The sequence below is a fragment of the Dama dama genome, chromosome 1 (genome assembly GCF_033118175.1).
Source record: "Dama dama isolate Ldn47 chromosome 1, ASM3311817v1, whole genome shotgun sequence".
NCBI lineage: Eukaryota > Metazoa > Chordata > Mammalia > Artiodactyla > Cervidae > Dama > Dama dama.
Window position 1 is genome coordinate 23,507,275 of NC_083681.1, and position 16,056 is coordinate 23,523,330.

General features: G+C 46.5%; 3 protein-coding genes across 3 annotated transcripts in view; 1 reads left to right on the forward strand and 2 right to left on the reverse strand.

Annotated features, from left to right (window-relative positions):
• The first annotated feature begins 301 nt into the window (after positions 1–301).
• Positions 302–16,056, forward strand: part of BCO2 (beta-carotene oxygenase 2) — an 81,396-nt gene continuing 65,641 nt past the window's right edge. The window contains exon 1 of the mRNA XM_061144812.1: positions 302–470. Coding sequence (XP_061000795.1) covers positions 383–470 — 88 coding nt within the window. The 5' untranslated portion in view covers positions 302–382. The remainder of the gene's footprint in view (positions 471–16,056) is intronic.
• LOC133064498 (uncharacterized) lies at positions 5,407–10,386 on the reverse strand. Its single transcript, XM_061154698.1, is given in 2 exon segments — positions 5,407–9,181; positions 9,214–10,386. Coding segments are annotated over 2 exon segments (4,827 nt in total). The 3' UTR covers positions 5,407–5,527.
• On the reverse strand, positions 13,142–14,137 carry LOC133044954 (protein FAM210B, mitochondrial-like). Its single transcript, XM_061126949.1, has one exon. The coding sequence runs from the start codon at positions 14,135–14,137 to the stop codon at positions 13,559–13,561; it is 579 nt and encodes a 192-aa protein (XP_060982932.1). The 3' UTR covers positions 13,142–13,558.

Sequence of the window (16,056 nt, forward strand, 5' to 3'; positions counted from 1 at the left end):
AAATTTGGACTTTATTCTGTAAAGGAAATCTGAATCATTCAGAGGGAAGGAGTGGCACGATGAAATTGATACCCTGGGTCAGCTGACTTAATCAGTGGACAGATTTGAAAGAGGAAAGTTTAGAGAGGGAGACCACTATTGGTGGTCCAATTTCAGTATTTCAAGCAGCAACTTATCATAAACAGGTTGTAGGGATACTTGTCCTGAGAGTGAAACTGAGAGAGATTGTACATGTTTTGAAGCCCCACCCCTCAATCCCCAACCCCACCCCCTCCTATTCTGTCAGTGAGCCAGGGACAGCCCAGGAAGTGAGTTTTTGACTGCCAGTCAGCGTGAGGATTTGGGAAACACAGGATCTGCTGCTGCAGAACTCAACACAAAAATGTTTTCTCAAATCTTTCTACGTTCTGTCAGCAGCTTTTCTACCATTGCACTTGATTTCCTTTCTAGGATAGTACGCCGGATCCCAGGTAGGGAATTTGCCCCTTCCTTCTCCTCTCTCTGCTTTTCCTGAACTTAGGACTCTGTGCGTCTTTCTTGAAGAATACCAGGGGCTTCTGAAGTTTCTCAGTCTGTGTGGAACAGATTCAGGCACTAACACTGCAGAGGTGGGAGTTAAAGGAGATTGAGCCAGGATTTGTCTACTTGTTGTCAGGCAAACAGCCTTTCTGATTGTAAATTTTATGCAACATACAGGGGCGGGATTCAGGGTTTAGAAATTCTCTTGGATCTGCAATAGGAAGAGTATTCACTATTTAGAACTTTCTCGACTAAAAATCACTGCTACATGTTCTAATGTAAATGTTTGGTTCTTCTATTTGCATTCTGGTGGACTGCTTTAAAAATTCTATGTATTGTTTCGTAGCTTTCTACTGAAGCTACAACCTGTTACCTGATTTTATTTCTTGAAAATGGCTGATACAGAGCTACTAGAAATCATACTGATATGCACTAAAAACTTTAAAGTTGTTTAATTCAATAATGTAGTGCTTGCTCTATGCAGGGCAGTGTATTAGGTACTGGATTGGGAACAAAAACAAGACTGTGTACTCAGTACAGGGTGTAGAAGTTATAAGGTATATTCATCTTTGTCACATTAGATAGAATAAGGTAAATGCCACACTAGAGCTAAAACAGATGCTGTGTGGTTTCAGACTAAGGAAAATCAGTTCTTACTATAAAATGGGAATATTGTGTTTATGAAGCAGGTGATATGGGCACTACATATTGAAGGATGAGTAGGCACTCCAACTTGAAGGATGCATCACCTCAAGGAAATGAGAAATATTCTAGCTGAGGAAGAGTGTACAATTATAATAAGAAGAACTGAAGAGCGGACCAGTTTGGCTGGAGGGGAAGGTGTTAGTGAGAGGCAGATCTGGACAGGTGGGCTGCTGTGAGCCTGTGCATTGCATCAATGCCTGGCCAAGTAGTTTAGACCCTATTTGGTAGACAGTGAGGAATCACTAGGAAAGGTTTTATGGAGGAATTTATGATATAATCAGATCTGTGCTTAGAGGATTAGTAGCAGTGCTTCCTGCTTTCACATTATAGTACACATAGAAAATGATATTTTTACCTCACACAGGAGTAAACTGGATGGGATCTGGAGCCCCATGAGCTGCTGACAGCTGAAGGTGATTGACATGGGGCCTGTAGCCATATTAAGGGCTAAGCAGGGCACAAGAGCCCCATAAGCTCTGGCATAGATGATACAATGTCCCATTGTTCAGGCCCAATTTGTGTATGGAGGACGATTGGAGGAGGAGGAGGAGGGGGAGAGGGAGGAGGAGGAGGGGGAGGAGGTGCCATTCTACCGGCAAGCCAGCCAAGAAGTCCTTTGTCATGGTAATGTTTCAACTTAGTGTTAGTAACCTTTTACATAATGTTTTTTGTTCTTTCCCTCTTTCCCTGAAGTTTCAGTAGTAAACATGGTTCACAGACAGAAACGGCAGCAATGTCCGAAAGTCTTTTGGAGGCAGGATGAAAGCCCAAGTTTGTTGGCTGATGTTTATGCATAATTCTGCTGGGCCCACACACAAAGGAAGGACTTCATAACCTAAAGAAATGTTAATTAGTTTTTCTTTCTCCCAAGGGTGTGAGGGTTCCAGGGAGGGGGCATATGGGTGGAGTCACTGGTTGATACCTTCTGTCTTTTGTCTGTCTATTTTATGACCTGCAGAAAAAGGGGGTTGGGTAAGTAAGCCCAGTTGAGTCTGATTAATCAGAGCTTGAATGGGGGGAGGCATAGGCTAGCAAGCTGAAATTTGCCAGGAAAATGTATTCAGGACTCCGAGGCATTCCCTGTTGAGAGATCAAATCTTCAGCTTTATTAGTAACGGTTTTTATTTGTCCCCAAGTGGGGAGATCATAGGTTTGATGCATAGGGTTGATGCGCTTTCTGGAGATCTTTAGAGCCACATGGCCCTTATTGGAATTTCTTCCTCCTGGGGTTCTTGTTGTTTTGTCTCCATTTTGAATGCTGGGGGCCCCCTTGGGTCGAATTTTCCGAGGAAAAAGTTTGTTGGATCCATCTGGGGAAATACAAGCATATCCCTTTCCCCGTAAGATTAATTTCCCAGATTTCTATTGTTTATTGAACCCATCTTGGTACCAAATGGGCAGAGGAAAAGAAGTGTCCTTCAATTCCTTGAAATGTCTTTCTGCTCTTGTAAACAAATAAAACTGTATTAACAATAGTTATAGGTTTAGAAAATATCTTATGTTGGAATCTAATAAAGTCTGCTTTAGATAAGGAAGACAGTAGTGTTCCTGTGTATTCCCCCTTCTTTAATTTTTTTATTTGTAACTTTAGTGTGTGATGTGTTCGTTTGACTATGTCTTGTGTCTGTGGATTATAAGGAATACCTGTAATAAGTTTAATAGAAAAAGATTATAAAAATTGTTTAAAGTGTCTAGAAATATAGGCAGGGCCATTGTCTGTTTTATTTATTTTTTTTAACTTTACAAAGATGTTTATTTGTTTCATGGAACTTAAGCTGCTCATTTTGTCAGATTAAAAAATTAGAGGTGAACAATGGCTTACATTTCTAAAATAGATAATCAGTCCTATTCCCCTAGTTCCATAAAAACAAGGTAAATACAAGCGATCTGTACATCTTGCTGGTGAATTCACATAATGCTCTAGTTCCCTGATCCTTTGACTTTCTCTCCTCTAGTTACTCTGTTCTGTTTTGACCACTGGCCACAGGAGTAGAGTGGCGTTGGGGCTTAGATGTGAACGCTATGGCTATTTGGTATGATAATTTTGTTATGCCCGATGTCCGAATCCCCGAGCGGGAAGAGAGAGAAGGCTTCCAAGACAATGCAACTCGCAAAAAGGGAAGTTTATTACTGTCTCGAGCCAGGGCCTTCTGCCACCAACATCACAATGGTGCAGGGTCAGAAAGCGCCGAGCTCAAGCTTGTTACACAAATTTATGAGATATGCAAAAGCGGTTAGTAACTGGCTTAAGCGGATTGGTTACATGTTTGCAAAGCAATTCTATCCGTACAGACTTTCGTGGGCTTTTCAGCTCTCCCTTTGTTCTTACTGGGCGCATATTGATTGGCTGGCTCCAGGTTACTTGATGGGGGTAGGGAATCTTACCATTTCGGGGGAAGCTAAAACTTAGGTCCAGGCCACCCGTCATGGTATTAACCCTGGCAGCCTCACATTCCCCCCTGTCTTCTTGTTCCTGTAGAGGAATCTTTCTCTTCATCCTGGGCTACCATCTGATATTGCTGCCTCAATACCATAATCTGAATGGTATTTAGACGTTCTCTAATAAATGACATTAGCCGGTTTAAAATACAAGGGCCAAATGTAAGTGTTAATAATAGCACTATAAGCGGGCCCAGGAGGGTGGAAACTAAGGTGGTCAGCCAGGGGGAGCGTTGAAACCAAGACTCAAACCATCCCTGTTGGGCCTCCCGTTCCCTCTTTCATTGCGCCAGACCTTCTCTTACTTTTGCCATAGATTCTCTTACCACTCCTGTATGGTCTGCATAGAAACAACATTCTTCTCCCAGAGCCGCGCAGACCCCACCCTGTTGGAGAAAAATCAAGTCTAATCCTCTCCTATTCTGCAAGACCACCTCAGACAAGGAAGTCAGAGACTTCTCTAAGTGGCTGATTGATTCTTCTATGCGAGTTATATCTTCATCTATGGCGGCTCGTAGGGAAGAAAACCCTTGGCCTTGCAGAGATAGTGAAGCTATTCCTGTCCCTGCTCCTGCTAGCCCAAGACTGAACAAGGCTGCCATGGTGATCGCACTGATTGGCTCTCTCTTTTGTCTTGGCAATTCTCGGTCCCAATGTGAGTACATAACCTCTTCAGAGTGGTATAAGATTTTTGGCATTACAGCAACCAGGACACAGAATTCTTGACTCTGGTTAAAAACCTTCACATTTAAACATGGGGTTAGCCCAGTATGTGAACAAATCCACCAGCCCCCAACCTCTGGCACAATCCAATTTTTGCCATATAAGCGTAGGTTACTAATAGTCCGGGCACAGAGGGAAGTTTTATCACGTGGCACTGTGCCCAAACAGAGTCCCTGTCCCCAAACTTCATTCATTGTGAGGCCAACCTTGCGTTCTTCCCATCGGCATGGGGGTGGGTCCTGGCCTGAAGATAAGTGGTAAGAGACATTGAGGCCTATGGCCTCATAGAAGGGGGGGTGAAGATTATAACAAAGCCAACAGGACTGGGTTGCATTAGGGTTGGTATGGTTTATGACCGTAAAGGCTGCATTCACTAAGGCCCATAGGGGGTCCTGAATTGCTGAGCTAATGGTAACAGCCAGAGGGCCAGGGGTTTCTGTCAGTTTGCCTCTGAGGCTCGGGGTAGAAGAGATGTTAAATGTTCCTGGCAAGCTTGGTCTGAAGGGGGTTGGCTTGGGGGTCGCCTTGTGCCCCTGTAATGCTTTGACCAGATTGGGACCTAAACTATGTAGCTGCACCGGCTCAATAACCTGTTTAATGATTAAAAGCTCGCCTGGGTAGGGGCCGGGCCAATTTACGTGAAGCTGAAAACCCCAAGTCAGTCCTGAGGTCCAGCGGTTTTCTTTTTTCGCCCGTTCCTGGTTAAATCGTACTCGTACCTGAGGCCCCTGGTGTCTACGGTCCTTGAAGGTGAAGCTAACTAGATCTCTGTTTCCGACATCCCACCTCTGGGGTCCATCACAAGAGGTCACACAACTCCAGCTCCTGCAATAATAGCTTTCTATGCCACCACAGGTTTTCCAGTTATTTTTTACATAGCCCGGGCAAGCCCAAAACCCCAACCTATGGTTTTTTATCCCATCTCTATAGTACTTATCATAGAGACCATCCTGCTTTCCGAAGAGGCTTGAGAGGTCGAAGTTCAGGTCTGGCCACCAGGTGTTTGGAGGTTGGATTCCTGAGGTCTCATTGAGCAGCTCATGAGTTTGCCCGTCGTTGAGTTTCCATGTGATCTTAGCAGGTTGATGGGGGTTATGACTGGTCGCTCCTGGGTCGATGAGAGCTGCTATCAGCAGGAGAATTAGGAGGCCTCCCAGCGGACGAGTTTCAGTTTCAAAGGATTTGACGGGTGAGGACTCGCCTTCCATTCTGCTCGCGCTTTTTCCTGTTCTTCCGATGTAGCTTGCCGCACGTGATTGCAGTGAACCCAGGGTCCAATCCCGTCGACCTTGACAGCGGTAGGAGTGGTAAGGAGAACAACATAAGGGCCTTTCCATCTAGGTTCTAATACTTTAGATTGGTGTCGTTTTACCCAAACCCAATCACCTGGGCCAATATTATGTGAGGGGAGGGCCCTCTTGTTTTGGCCCTCATGCATCTCTCGAATCAATTTCCAAACATGGTTATGCACCTTACTTAATGCTATCAGAGTTTGCTGGAATTGTCCCAAAGTAGGGGGTGGCAGGCATTTTCCTTCGAAAATAGGATACACAGGAGGGGGTCTTCCATACAGAATCTCAAAAGGAGTAAGATTCAGCTTATAAGGGGTGTTACGTGCCCGAAAGAGTGCAAAGGGGAGGAGGGTCACCCAGTCCCCGCCAGTCTCTATTGCCAACTTTGTCAAAGTTTCTTTTAGGGTCCGATTCATTCTCTCAACCTGTCCTGAGCTCTGGGGATTATATTCGCAATGTAACTTCCATTTCGTCCCCAGAGCTTGGGCCAGCCCTTGTACAATCTGGCTCACAAAGGCAGGTCCATTATCAGAGCCCATAGTCACTGGCAGCCCATACCTAGGCACTATCTCCTCTAAGATCTTTTTAGCAACCACTATTGCTGTCTCTCCCTTAGTGGGGAAAGCTTCTACCCACCCCGAGAAGGTATCTACCAGTACCAACAGATAGCGGTACCCATACTTGCCTGGCCTTACCTCGGTGAAATCTATCTCCCAATGTTGCCCTGGCTTTTCCCCTCGGTACCTCGTTCCCGAGTGCTGCTTCTTCTCTGCCCTCATCAGCTGGCACGCTTCGCAGGCTTGAATTATCTCTCGTACAGTTGCATTTTGTCGAGGGAACCTCAGGCAGGCCATCTGGAGAAGTGTTAGGGTCTTTTTTTCTCCCAAGTGCGTAGTTGTGTGCAGGTGTTCACACAGGTGACGACCCAGGGTGGCAGGCAAGATCAGGTTGTTGTTTTGGTCTCGGTACCATCCATCTTGGTCATCTTTCTGGAGGGTGGTATCCTTGTTGATCCAGGCGAGATCAGGGAGGGAATATTCGGGAACTGGTGGCAAGGTCCCCATACCAGGGGGTGGAAGGCCCACGGCTAATATGGGGGCGGCATAGTCCCGGCTAGCCGCTTCTCGAGCGGCCGCATCAGCAGCACGATTGCCTCGCGCCTTAGGGTCTTCTCCCTTCTGGTGACCGGGGACATGTACTATAGCTACTGCCCGGGGTAGTTGGACAGCTTCCAAGAGCCTGCGAATCTCAGGCAGATTTTTGACCTCTTTTCCCTCAGCTGTCCGAAATCCCCTTTCTTGGTATATGGGACCTTGAATATGGGCAGTGCTGAAAGCATATCGGCTGTCAGTAAAAATGGTGACTCTCTTCCCTTTGGCTTGCTCCAGAGCCTGTATTAGGGCAATCAATTCTGCTTTTTGTGCAGAAGTGTTTGGGGGTAGTGTCTCAGCCCATATCGTCCGCCCTGAATCATCAACTATGGCGGCTCCCGCCTTCCTTTGCCCATCTTTTACATAACTGCTCCCATCGGTGAACCATACTAGCTCACTGTTGCTTAGGGGTACATCAGTTAAGTCTTTTCGTGCCGCCAGGGCCTCAGCCAGTATCTCACTGCAATCATGGAGAGGGCTGTCCTTCTCTGGGTTGGGTAGGAGCGTGGCCGGATTTAGGGAGCAAGGGGTCTGAAAACGCACCCATGGGGCATCGAGCAGCAAGGCCTGGTAGTGTGTCAAGCGGGCATTGGAGATCCACTTACCCGGCGGCTGCTTTAAAACCCCTTCCACTGCGTGGGGGGTGTAAACCGAGAGTTGCTGTCCATACGTCAACTTGTCAGCGTCGTGGACGAGGAGGGCTATAGCTGCAATGATGCGAAGGCAAGGGGGCCACCCAGCGGCCACCGGGTCTAATCGCTTCGAAAGGTATGCTACCGGCCGCTTCCATGGTCCCCATTGTTGAGTCAAGACCCCCTTTCCTATTCCTTGCTTTTCATCTACAAACAGCTGGAATGACTTATTTGGGTTAGGCAGGGCAAGGGCTGGGGCTTCTAGTAGGGCCCGTCTGAGTGTCTGGAAAGCCTGTTTCATTGGCTCAGTCCAAGTCCACTTTGGGGTCTCTTTACTTCCCTCATATAAGGGCCGGGCCTTCTCAGCAAACCCCATAATCCACAGTCTGCAATATCCAACAGTCCCCAGAAACTCTCTCACCTGGCGAGGGTTTTTGGGCTCTGGTATCTGCAATATTGTTTCTTTCATGGCCTGGGTTAGCCACCTTTGCCCCTGCCTGATCTTATACCCCAAATAGGTGACCTCTTGCCGGGCTATTTGTGCCTTCTTTGCGCTAGCGCGATACTCCAAGATGCCTAGGGTCTGTAATAGGTCCCCAGTGGCACGGCTGCAAGCTTCCTCTGTGGTTCCAGCCAACATAAGGTCATCTACATATTGTAGCAGAATGACCTCTGGGTGGCAAGCCCGATATTCGTAGAGGTCCTCACTCAGAGCCTCATTAAACAAGGTAGGGGAGTTCTTGAACCCCTGTGGGAGGCGGGTCCAAGTTAATTGTACTACCGGTTGGCCTTCCCCCTCAGTCCACTCAAAGGCAAATATCTCCTGGCTCTGGACTGCCAGGGGTAGGCTGAAAAAGGCATCCTTCAAGTCCAGCACAGTGTACCAAGTGTACTCAGGCAGTAAACTGCTCAGGAGAGTATACGGGTTAGGGACAGTTGGGTGTATGTCACTCACCCGTTTGTTGACTTCTCGCAGGTCTTGGACAGGTCTGTAATCCGTCCCCCCTGGCTTCTTCACCGGCAGTAAGGGGGTGTTCCAAGGGGATTGGCATCGCCTGAGAATTCCGGCCTCTATGAGCCGTCGAATGTGGGGAGTGATCCCCCGCCGAGCTTCTTGGCTCATAGGGTACTGTCTCACCCTCACAGGAACTGCCTCGGCCTTTAGCTCGATGACGACCGGATGTCTCTGTTTAGCTAGTCCCATTCCTGCTGTTTCTGCCCAGGCCAATGGATATTTATGGACCCACGGTTGTACATCTAGTGCTATGGTCTCTGAGGGCTTAGGCGCAAAAAGTCTGTATTCATCCCTTAAGGCTAGGGACAAAACATGTATCGGTTGTCCAAGTCCATCCGTGACTGACATTCCCCCGGGGTCAAAATGGATCTGAGCATTAACTTTAGTCAACAAGTCTCTTCCAAGTAGAGGGGCTGGGCATTCTGGTATCACCAAAAACGAATGGGACACCTGGTGGGTCCCCAGATTTACTTTCCGTTCTGTGGTCCAACAATATCTTTTTGTCCCCATGGCTCCTTGCACTAAGCTGGCTTTCTTAGACATTGGTCCCAGTTTTTTATTTAAAACAGAGTGTTGGGCGCCAGTATCTACCATGAAGCCAACGGGTTTCCCCTCCACATGTATGGTTACCCAGGACTCGGGGAGGGGTGCCGAGTCTCGACTCCCCTAGTCACTGTCTTCCCCCGCATATAGAACTCGAGTTCCAGGGGGATTTTTTCTCTCTGGGTCATTCCTCTCTTTGAGTCCCTCTTAGGGCACTCGTTTTTCCAGTGCCCCTGTTCTTTGCAGTAGGCGCACTGATCCTTCTTTAGGGCCTGCCTTTTTGGTTTTTCTTTTTCTCCCGTCCGGGGGTTTCGAGGTTCCCTCAATTCTGTTCCAGCCTTTATCCCCGCAAAAAGAATCTGGGCTAGCTCCTTCTGGTTCTTCCGGTTTTCTCTAGCCCTATGTTCCCTGTCTTCTTTCCTGATCTTCTCCGCTAATTCCCTTTCCTCCCGCCGAATTCGCTCTTCCCTTTCTTCTGGGGTCTCCCTATTATTAAATACCTTTTCAGCTACTTTCAGTAAATCCTGTATTGTCTGTTCTCCCAATCCCTCTACTTTTTGTAATTTCTTCCTAATATCTGGGGCTGCCTGATTCACAAACGCTAACAAAACTGCAGCGCGTGACTCCTCAGCCTGGGGGTCCATAGGTGTATATTGCCTGAAAGCTTCCATCAGCCTCTCTAGGAAGGCTGCCGGGCTTTCAGTGGGCTCTTGCCTTACTAAATTTACCTTTGCCAGATTTGTCGGCTTTCTTGCTGCAGCCCGCAGGCCAGCCATTAGAGTCTGGCGGTACACTCGGAGACGCTCCCTACCTTCCACCCGCTCAAAATCCCAGTTAGGCCGCAACAGAGGAAACCCCTCGTCCACAAGATGAGGCTGGGCAGTTGGCCTCCCGTCGACCCCTGGTACCCGTTTCCGCGCCTCTGCCAGAATTCGCTCCCGTTCTTCCGTGGTGAAGAGCACCTGCAACAGCTGCTGACAATCATCCCAGGTGGGATTATGAGTGAACAAAATGGAATCTAAGAGGTCAATGAGGCCTTGGGGCTTCTCTGAGAAAGGAGGGTTTTGGGTCTTCCAATTGTACAGGTCACTCGTGGAAAAGGGCCAGTACTGATAGGTTCGCTCTCCGTCCGGGTTAGTTGGTCCCACTCGGACAGGGAGCGCCTGAACAGTGGATGAAGGTAACTCTGGGTCCCCAGGGTCTTGCTTACCCCTATCTCCCTTAGTTTTCCCCCGGGTCCCCAATGCCAGTCCCCCCTCATGGTTGGTTCCCGTTGGCCCTCTTAATCCTCTCGGTTCACCTGTGGGAGCTTCTCTCCTCGGAGGGGATTGCAAGGAGGGCACATATGGCGGAGGCCTTATCTCCATTTCTAGATCTATCAGGTTTGGATAAGAAGATTCCTGAAGGACTGGTTTTGGGTCCTCTTTCTTTTTGGTTTCCTCCGGGGGGGGTCTCCATCACCAGGACCTGTGAACTGGAGGAACTAGGAAGTTTGTAAACAAAAGGTTTTAACCATTTAGGCGGATTTTCCACTAGATCCTGCCAGACCATGGCATAGGGGACCTGACTCGGATGGCCCCAGGGATCAGGAGCCATAATCTTTTCCTTCACAGCCTGTATGATGGACGGTTGAAAGGTGCCTTCCGGAGGCCATCCAACCTGAAAGGCGGGCCACTCTGCAGAACAAAAAGTTATTAATTTACTTTTCTTGACCAGCAAAGACAAGTCATGGGCCCTGGCCCTGACATCCGAAAAATGGTCAGTCATGAGAGAAAGTGGGGTAGATTCTCCTTGCCCCATGGTCAAAGAATTAACGGTAAGGAAGAGAGAGAAAGAGAATAAGTCAGAAGTGAGAGAGAACAATGCACCAGAAGAGAACGAGACTAGAGACAATGCCGGCACACATAAAAACACGGAGAGCCAAAGACAAACACACGGACACAGCGCTGGGTTTTCGGCCCCCTGAATTTTCTTGCCTCCCGGTAGCAGATTCACCTTACCGAATGACGTCCGCTGTTCATCAGACTCGGGGTCGGGAGAGGAACTTTCCTTCCCGCGGAGTCGGCTGCCTCCCAGCGCGTCCGCTGGCCTTGGCCTTACGCCGACTGGCTCCCCGTTTATAAAAAGCCTTCTCGCGGAGTCGGCTGCCTCCCTGCTTCCTGAGCACCGGTGTTATTATTTATCCTTCCCCTTTGTTCTGTAAGCGTTCTCTTCTCCCGGTCAAGGGATCCCGGACGAGCCCCCAAATGTTATGCCCGATGTCCGAATCCCCGAGCGGGAAGAGAGAGAAGGCTTCCAAGACAATGCAACTCGCAAAAAGGGAAGTTTATTACTGTCTCGAGCCAGGGCCTTCTGCCACCAACATCACAATGGTGCAGGGTCAGAAAGCGCCGAGCTCAAGCTTGTTACACAAATTTATGAGATATGCAAAAGCGGTTAGTAACTGGCTTAAGCGGATTGGTTACATGTTTGCAAAGCAATTCTATCTGTACAGACTTTCGCGGGCTTTTCAGCTCTCCCTTTGTTCTTACTGGGCGCATATTGATTGGCTGGCTCCAGGTTACTTGATGGGGGTAGGGAATCTTACCATTTCGGGGGAAGCTAAAACTTAGGTCCAGGCCGCCCGTCATGGTATTAACCCTGGCAGCCTCACAAATTTATTGCTTGCCCTTTCAGTCCACTCTCATTTCTCGAAACACAGATTCAAAGTTTGAGATTTAAGCCCTTAAACTTGGAGGAATCCCTGCGGGCTTTTTTGCATAGGCATTACTCAGGATCTGAATGGGTAGGGAGGCTGATGTGGAAGGTGGTTAGGAGCCCAAAGCTAACTGTTCCCATAGAGACAGCAACACAGAAGTGCTGGTCCTGCCCTCACAAGGAATTACCTAGCACTGGCGTCATCATTTTGTTCTACTGTGTCCATGGTCTTTGGAATTAGACCCCAGAAAGACAGTTCCAACTTTAAATGGCTAAAACTTCTTGGCAATGGGCTTATTGCTTTAAAAGGGGAGAAAACATCCGATACACTTTAAAGATCTTGCAACTGGAGATTCTGTCTCATGAAGATACTTTTAAAAGTTAACTGAAATAACTGATTGATGTGGATTACTAAGGTCTAACTGGGAAAATGTCAATAGTCAGAGCTCAGTAAAACCAGGATGATCAGTTTACAGTTGCTTTAGTTTTCTGATTGTCAGAGGTGTAGTTAATCAAACCAAAAAACTAAAATAAAATCTGGGAGCCAGAAGGATAAACACAACCCTCATCCATGGCAGAGGGACAGACCGGTTACACTGGAGTTCCTGGGTTTGGAGCAGGTGCCCTGCAGGAACCTGGCCCAGGGGGCAGCTGTCAGGGACGCTGAAGCCTACCAGAAGACATTCCCTCTCTGTTGCCTGCTTCTGAGTATTCCGCAGAGAAAGTCTCAGTTTGAGTGTGTGTGCTTCGATTTCTATTCTTTTTTTTTTTTTTTTTCGATTTCTATTCTTAAATGTCCCTAACAGAGACTGTGGGGTCTCAGGTCACACCCCCTTTATCTGATAAACTGGCTCCATCCCTCCCCCAGTTGTAATATTACTGTATTATATATTTTGTAGTTGCCTTATTTACAGCAACTGCTAGTAACTTTCCTTTTTAGTGATACAAAATCTTTTTTTATACACATAATTTTAACTCAATTAAAAAACAGAAGTAGCAACTCAGTGTAAACATTGTGACAGTGATTCAGGAATGTCTGAAGTCTGAGACAGGGTGAGTTAGGCCAAGACTGTCTCAGCTTTCCGTATATATGCAGCGGAGCCAACTGATGCCATTACAATTGGGCATAGTTTCTGTTTTTTACCTAAAGAGACAAATGATTCTGACCTACTTTAATTATGAAATTTGTGAAAAACCAGCTGAGGCAGGCTCTACTTGTCCAGATTTGAAGATGTTTGGGAATCAATGAAACATACCAGAAATACTTGTTTGTTCCTTTTCCCCAAACAAGTGTAATGAATGTCAAAGTGTTGATGCTAACTTAGATCCTGATGACACGTTTGGAAGTCCTCAATTCTGCTCCATTAATTGTAGCACTGGACTCCGTTTTGCATAGTATTGCATATTAAACTGCAGGCAGCCTGACAAGTACGGGAGGAAGGGGAATTTTTAAAATCAGCGTAATGAATCACTACCCTTTAAGAATTTGAGCAAAGAGGAACCCCTGAGGCTCTTGCAGGCAGACCCTCACCAATGGTCTTCTGGAAGGAACATTTCCTGGCTGACAGTTTTGTCTGAGATGACAACTCATTGGTGGTGTTCTGCTGACATTTTTTGAGTATGCAGACAAGCCCTGTGATGAATAGCATTACCCAAACTTTAAAGCAGAAAAACTACAATGATTTGAAACCCTGAATTTTTGCTGGCAAAAGTAAATCCTATTCATGAGAATGCAACAATTAGCCCCTGCTACCCACCCACCACAAAACCTACATTCTAAAACCAATCTAGCATGTGTCATTTAAAAGAAATAGGTTTTCAGGCCCACAGTTGACGAGTTCATCAAGGCTTTGCCGCTGGAGGTTTAAAAATTCCCACTTTCCGAAAGTATCTGACAATCAAGGGCACGGAAACTAAGGTAATACTGATCCTCACGGGTGCGAACAGCTTGTGGATGGCATAGGCCGCCACAAAGGTGCTTGTACCGGCTGCCATTTTCGACTGGACTAGTGACTCTTTGAAGCCGAGTTTAAGCAGGACGGTTGACATGTCCACTCCACTTGAAATAACCATGTAAAACATTCCCAAGGAGATTAATGAGATTCCAATGTGCAGTGACACTCCCACGGCACCATATTCTTGAAAAATCTTTTTCAGCTGCTGCGACTTGCTTAGCTTTTTCTCCTCTGTGCCCTTGATATAGCTGCCTGTGGGTGCAGTGATTTTGCTGGGGTCCTGGCGGCCCTGGTAGTTCCCGCGGGCGGCGCACAGCAGCTGGGCGTCCGGCCCGGGCCCGAGCCACGGCAGGAACACCGGCGGGGGGACACAGGGGGCAGCGGCGCCCAGGAGCCAGGTGGCGGGGCACCGAACCCGGGCGCCCACCCGGCCCGCGGGGCTCAGCAGCGCCAGCAGCCCGGCCATGGTGCGCAGAGCCCGGCGCTGCCCTAGCAGCAGACCGCCCCATTGTCTGTTTTAATAGAACTAGGAGTTTATGGTGCAGGTCTTTATATTTTTTAATACAACAACTGAATATATAGAGTCAGAGACTATATTAATGGGGTAAGGATGTAGGCAAATAACTTTAATAAGAGCATATAATTCATTTTGTTGAGCAGAATGAAATTTAGTATAAAAGACTTTATATTTTTTGAGAGACCAGAATGAAGCTTTGGCGTTTTTAGTCCCATCTATATAAAAGAAATGTGAGAATAAATTCAGTGTTTTTGAAGAAACTCCACAGCTTACCAGAAGGATAATGAAGTGAAATTTCTCCAAAATATTTTAGAAAAGCTAATTGGAAATCGGTAGAAGTTTGTAATGTGTTCTCAAATTGAGATTTATTTGTAATAAAGTTTTATTAAAGTATAAAGGAGATAGAGAAAGCTTCTGACATAGGCATCAGAAGGGGGCAGAAAGAGTGCCTCCCTGCTAGTCTTTAGCCAGGTGTCATATAACTACTAGCAGTCTGCTAATTAGAGAAAGGAAATGTCTCAAAACTGAAGAGAATAACACCAGGCCCCTCACCCACAACATGCATTTTGAGATAACCTTGGCACCAGGTGAGTAGTCCTAGACCACAAAATGATTGACATGAATCTTGAAGAAAGGCAGGTTTCCAAGCAAATACAGTTTCATCAACATTGCTTAAGAGAACATTTGCAAGAGTAAAACATACCGGTTTGTCAAATTGTTTCTGAGTCTTAGGCAGAACCGACTTAAAGAAAGAATCTAGGGTAAATACATAGTTCATTAATATAGCTTAAGACAAACATTTCCATAAGAAAAATGCATTGGTTAACTCAGGGTTTGAGAATAGTTAACTTCAAGTGAAACCAGGTGTCATTATGGCAACACAGTATTTTAAGAGAAACCTCCTTTTAAATTTGTATAGAAAAGAAAAAAAAATCGCTAGTTTGTTTCCTCCTGCCGCTTGAGAGAGAGAAAAATGTTTGACACTTGCAGCCTATTTTCTCCATTTGGAGACCCCTGGCAGTTAAATCAAACTAGATCAGCCAAGTAAAAGACCGAAGGTTTGTGGGGTCAGGAGCCCAAAAAGTCCGGTAGGTATTCTAGAGGGGACTGCTTGAGGGTAAAGGAGAAAGTCATTTAGGGCTGGTATATTGAAGGCAGCACTGTCGGATGTTGAGGGTTTGAGGAAAAAGATGGAATTTGCCCCTGGTTTTTGTTGAAGGGGACCTGGGGTGTCTCCTGCTTGGAGTTTCCCTGAATAGGTCTCCCTTCAATATCAAATTTAGATTTACATTCTTTGGCCCAATGCATTTCTCTACGGCAGCAAAGGCAGATTTTTGGAGGTTTTTTTTTTTTTTTCCCTTTAGCTTTCTTAGGGCAGTTCCTTTTAAAATGGTACTTATCTTCACATGTAAAGCATCCTTTATATTCCTTTTCTTAAGGCAGCAACCATTGTTTCAGCTAGTATTTGCATCTTTTGAGTTTCTGATCCTATATTGTGACAAACCTTCAAATAATAGAAAATAGTCCCTGTCTCACGAATTGGGGCTATAGCCCTTTAACATTCCTAATTTGCATTATCATAAGCAAGTAATTTCTCTAGTCGCCTTTTAGCTTCTTCTCCAATTACCGTAGGGAAATAGCAGTTTCTAATCTAGCTAAGAAATCAACATACGTTTCATTAGGTCGCTGCAATATTTTAATGTAGCTACCTGTAGGCTCCCCTTGAGGAGTAATTTGATCCCAAGCTTCAAGGGCCACTGTTTTTAATTGATCATACAACAAAGGAGGGCATCATATTTGAGCTTCTATGGCATCAAATTGTCCAGTGCCAGTTAACATTTCAAAAGTAATTTGGTTTTGGGGAGCGC

Coding starts and splice junctions, on each gene's coding strand:
- LOC133044954 (XM_061126949.1), bottom strand. CDS start 14,137: ATGGCCGGGCTGCTGGCGCTGCTGAGCCCCGCGGGCCGGGTGGGCGCC.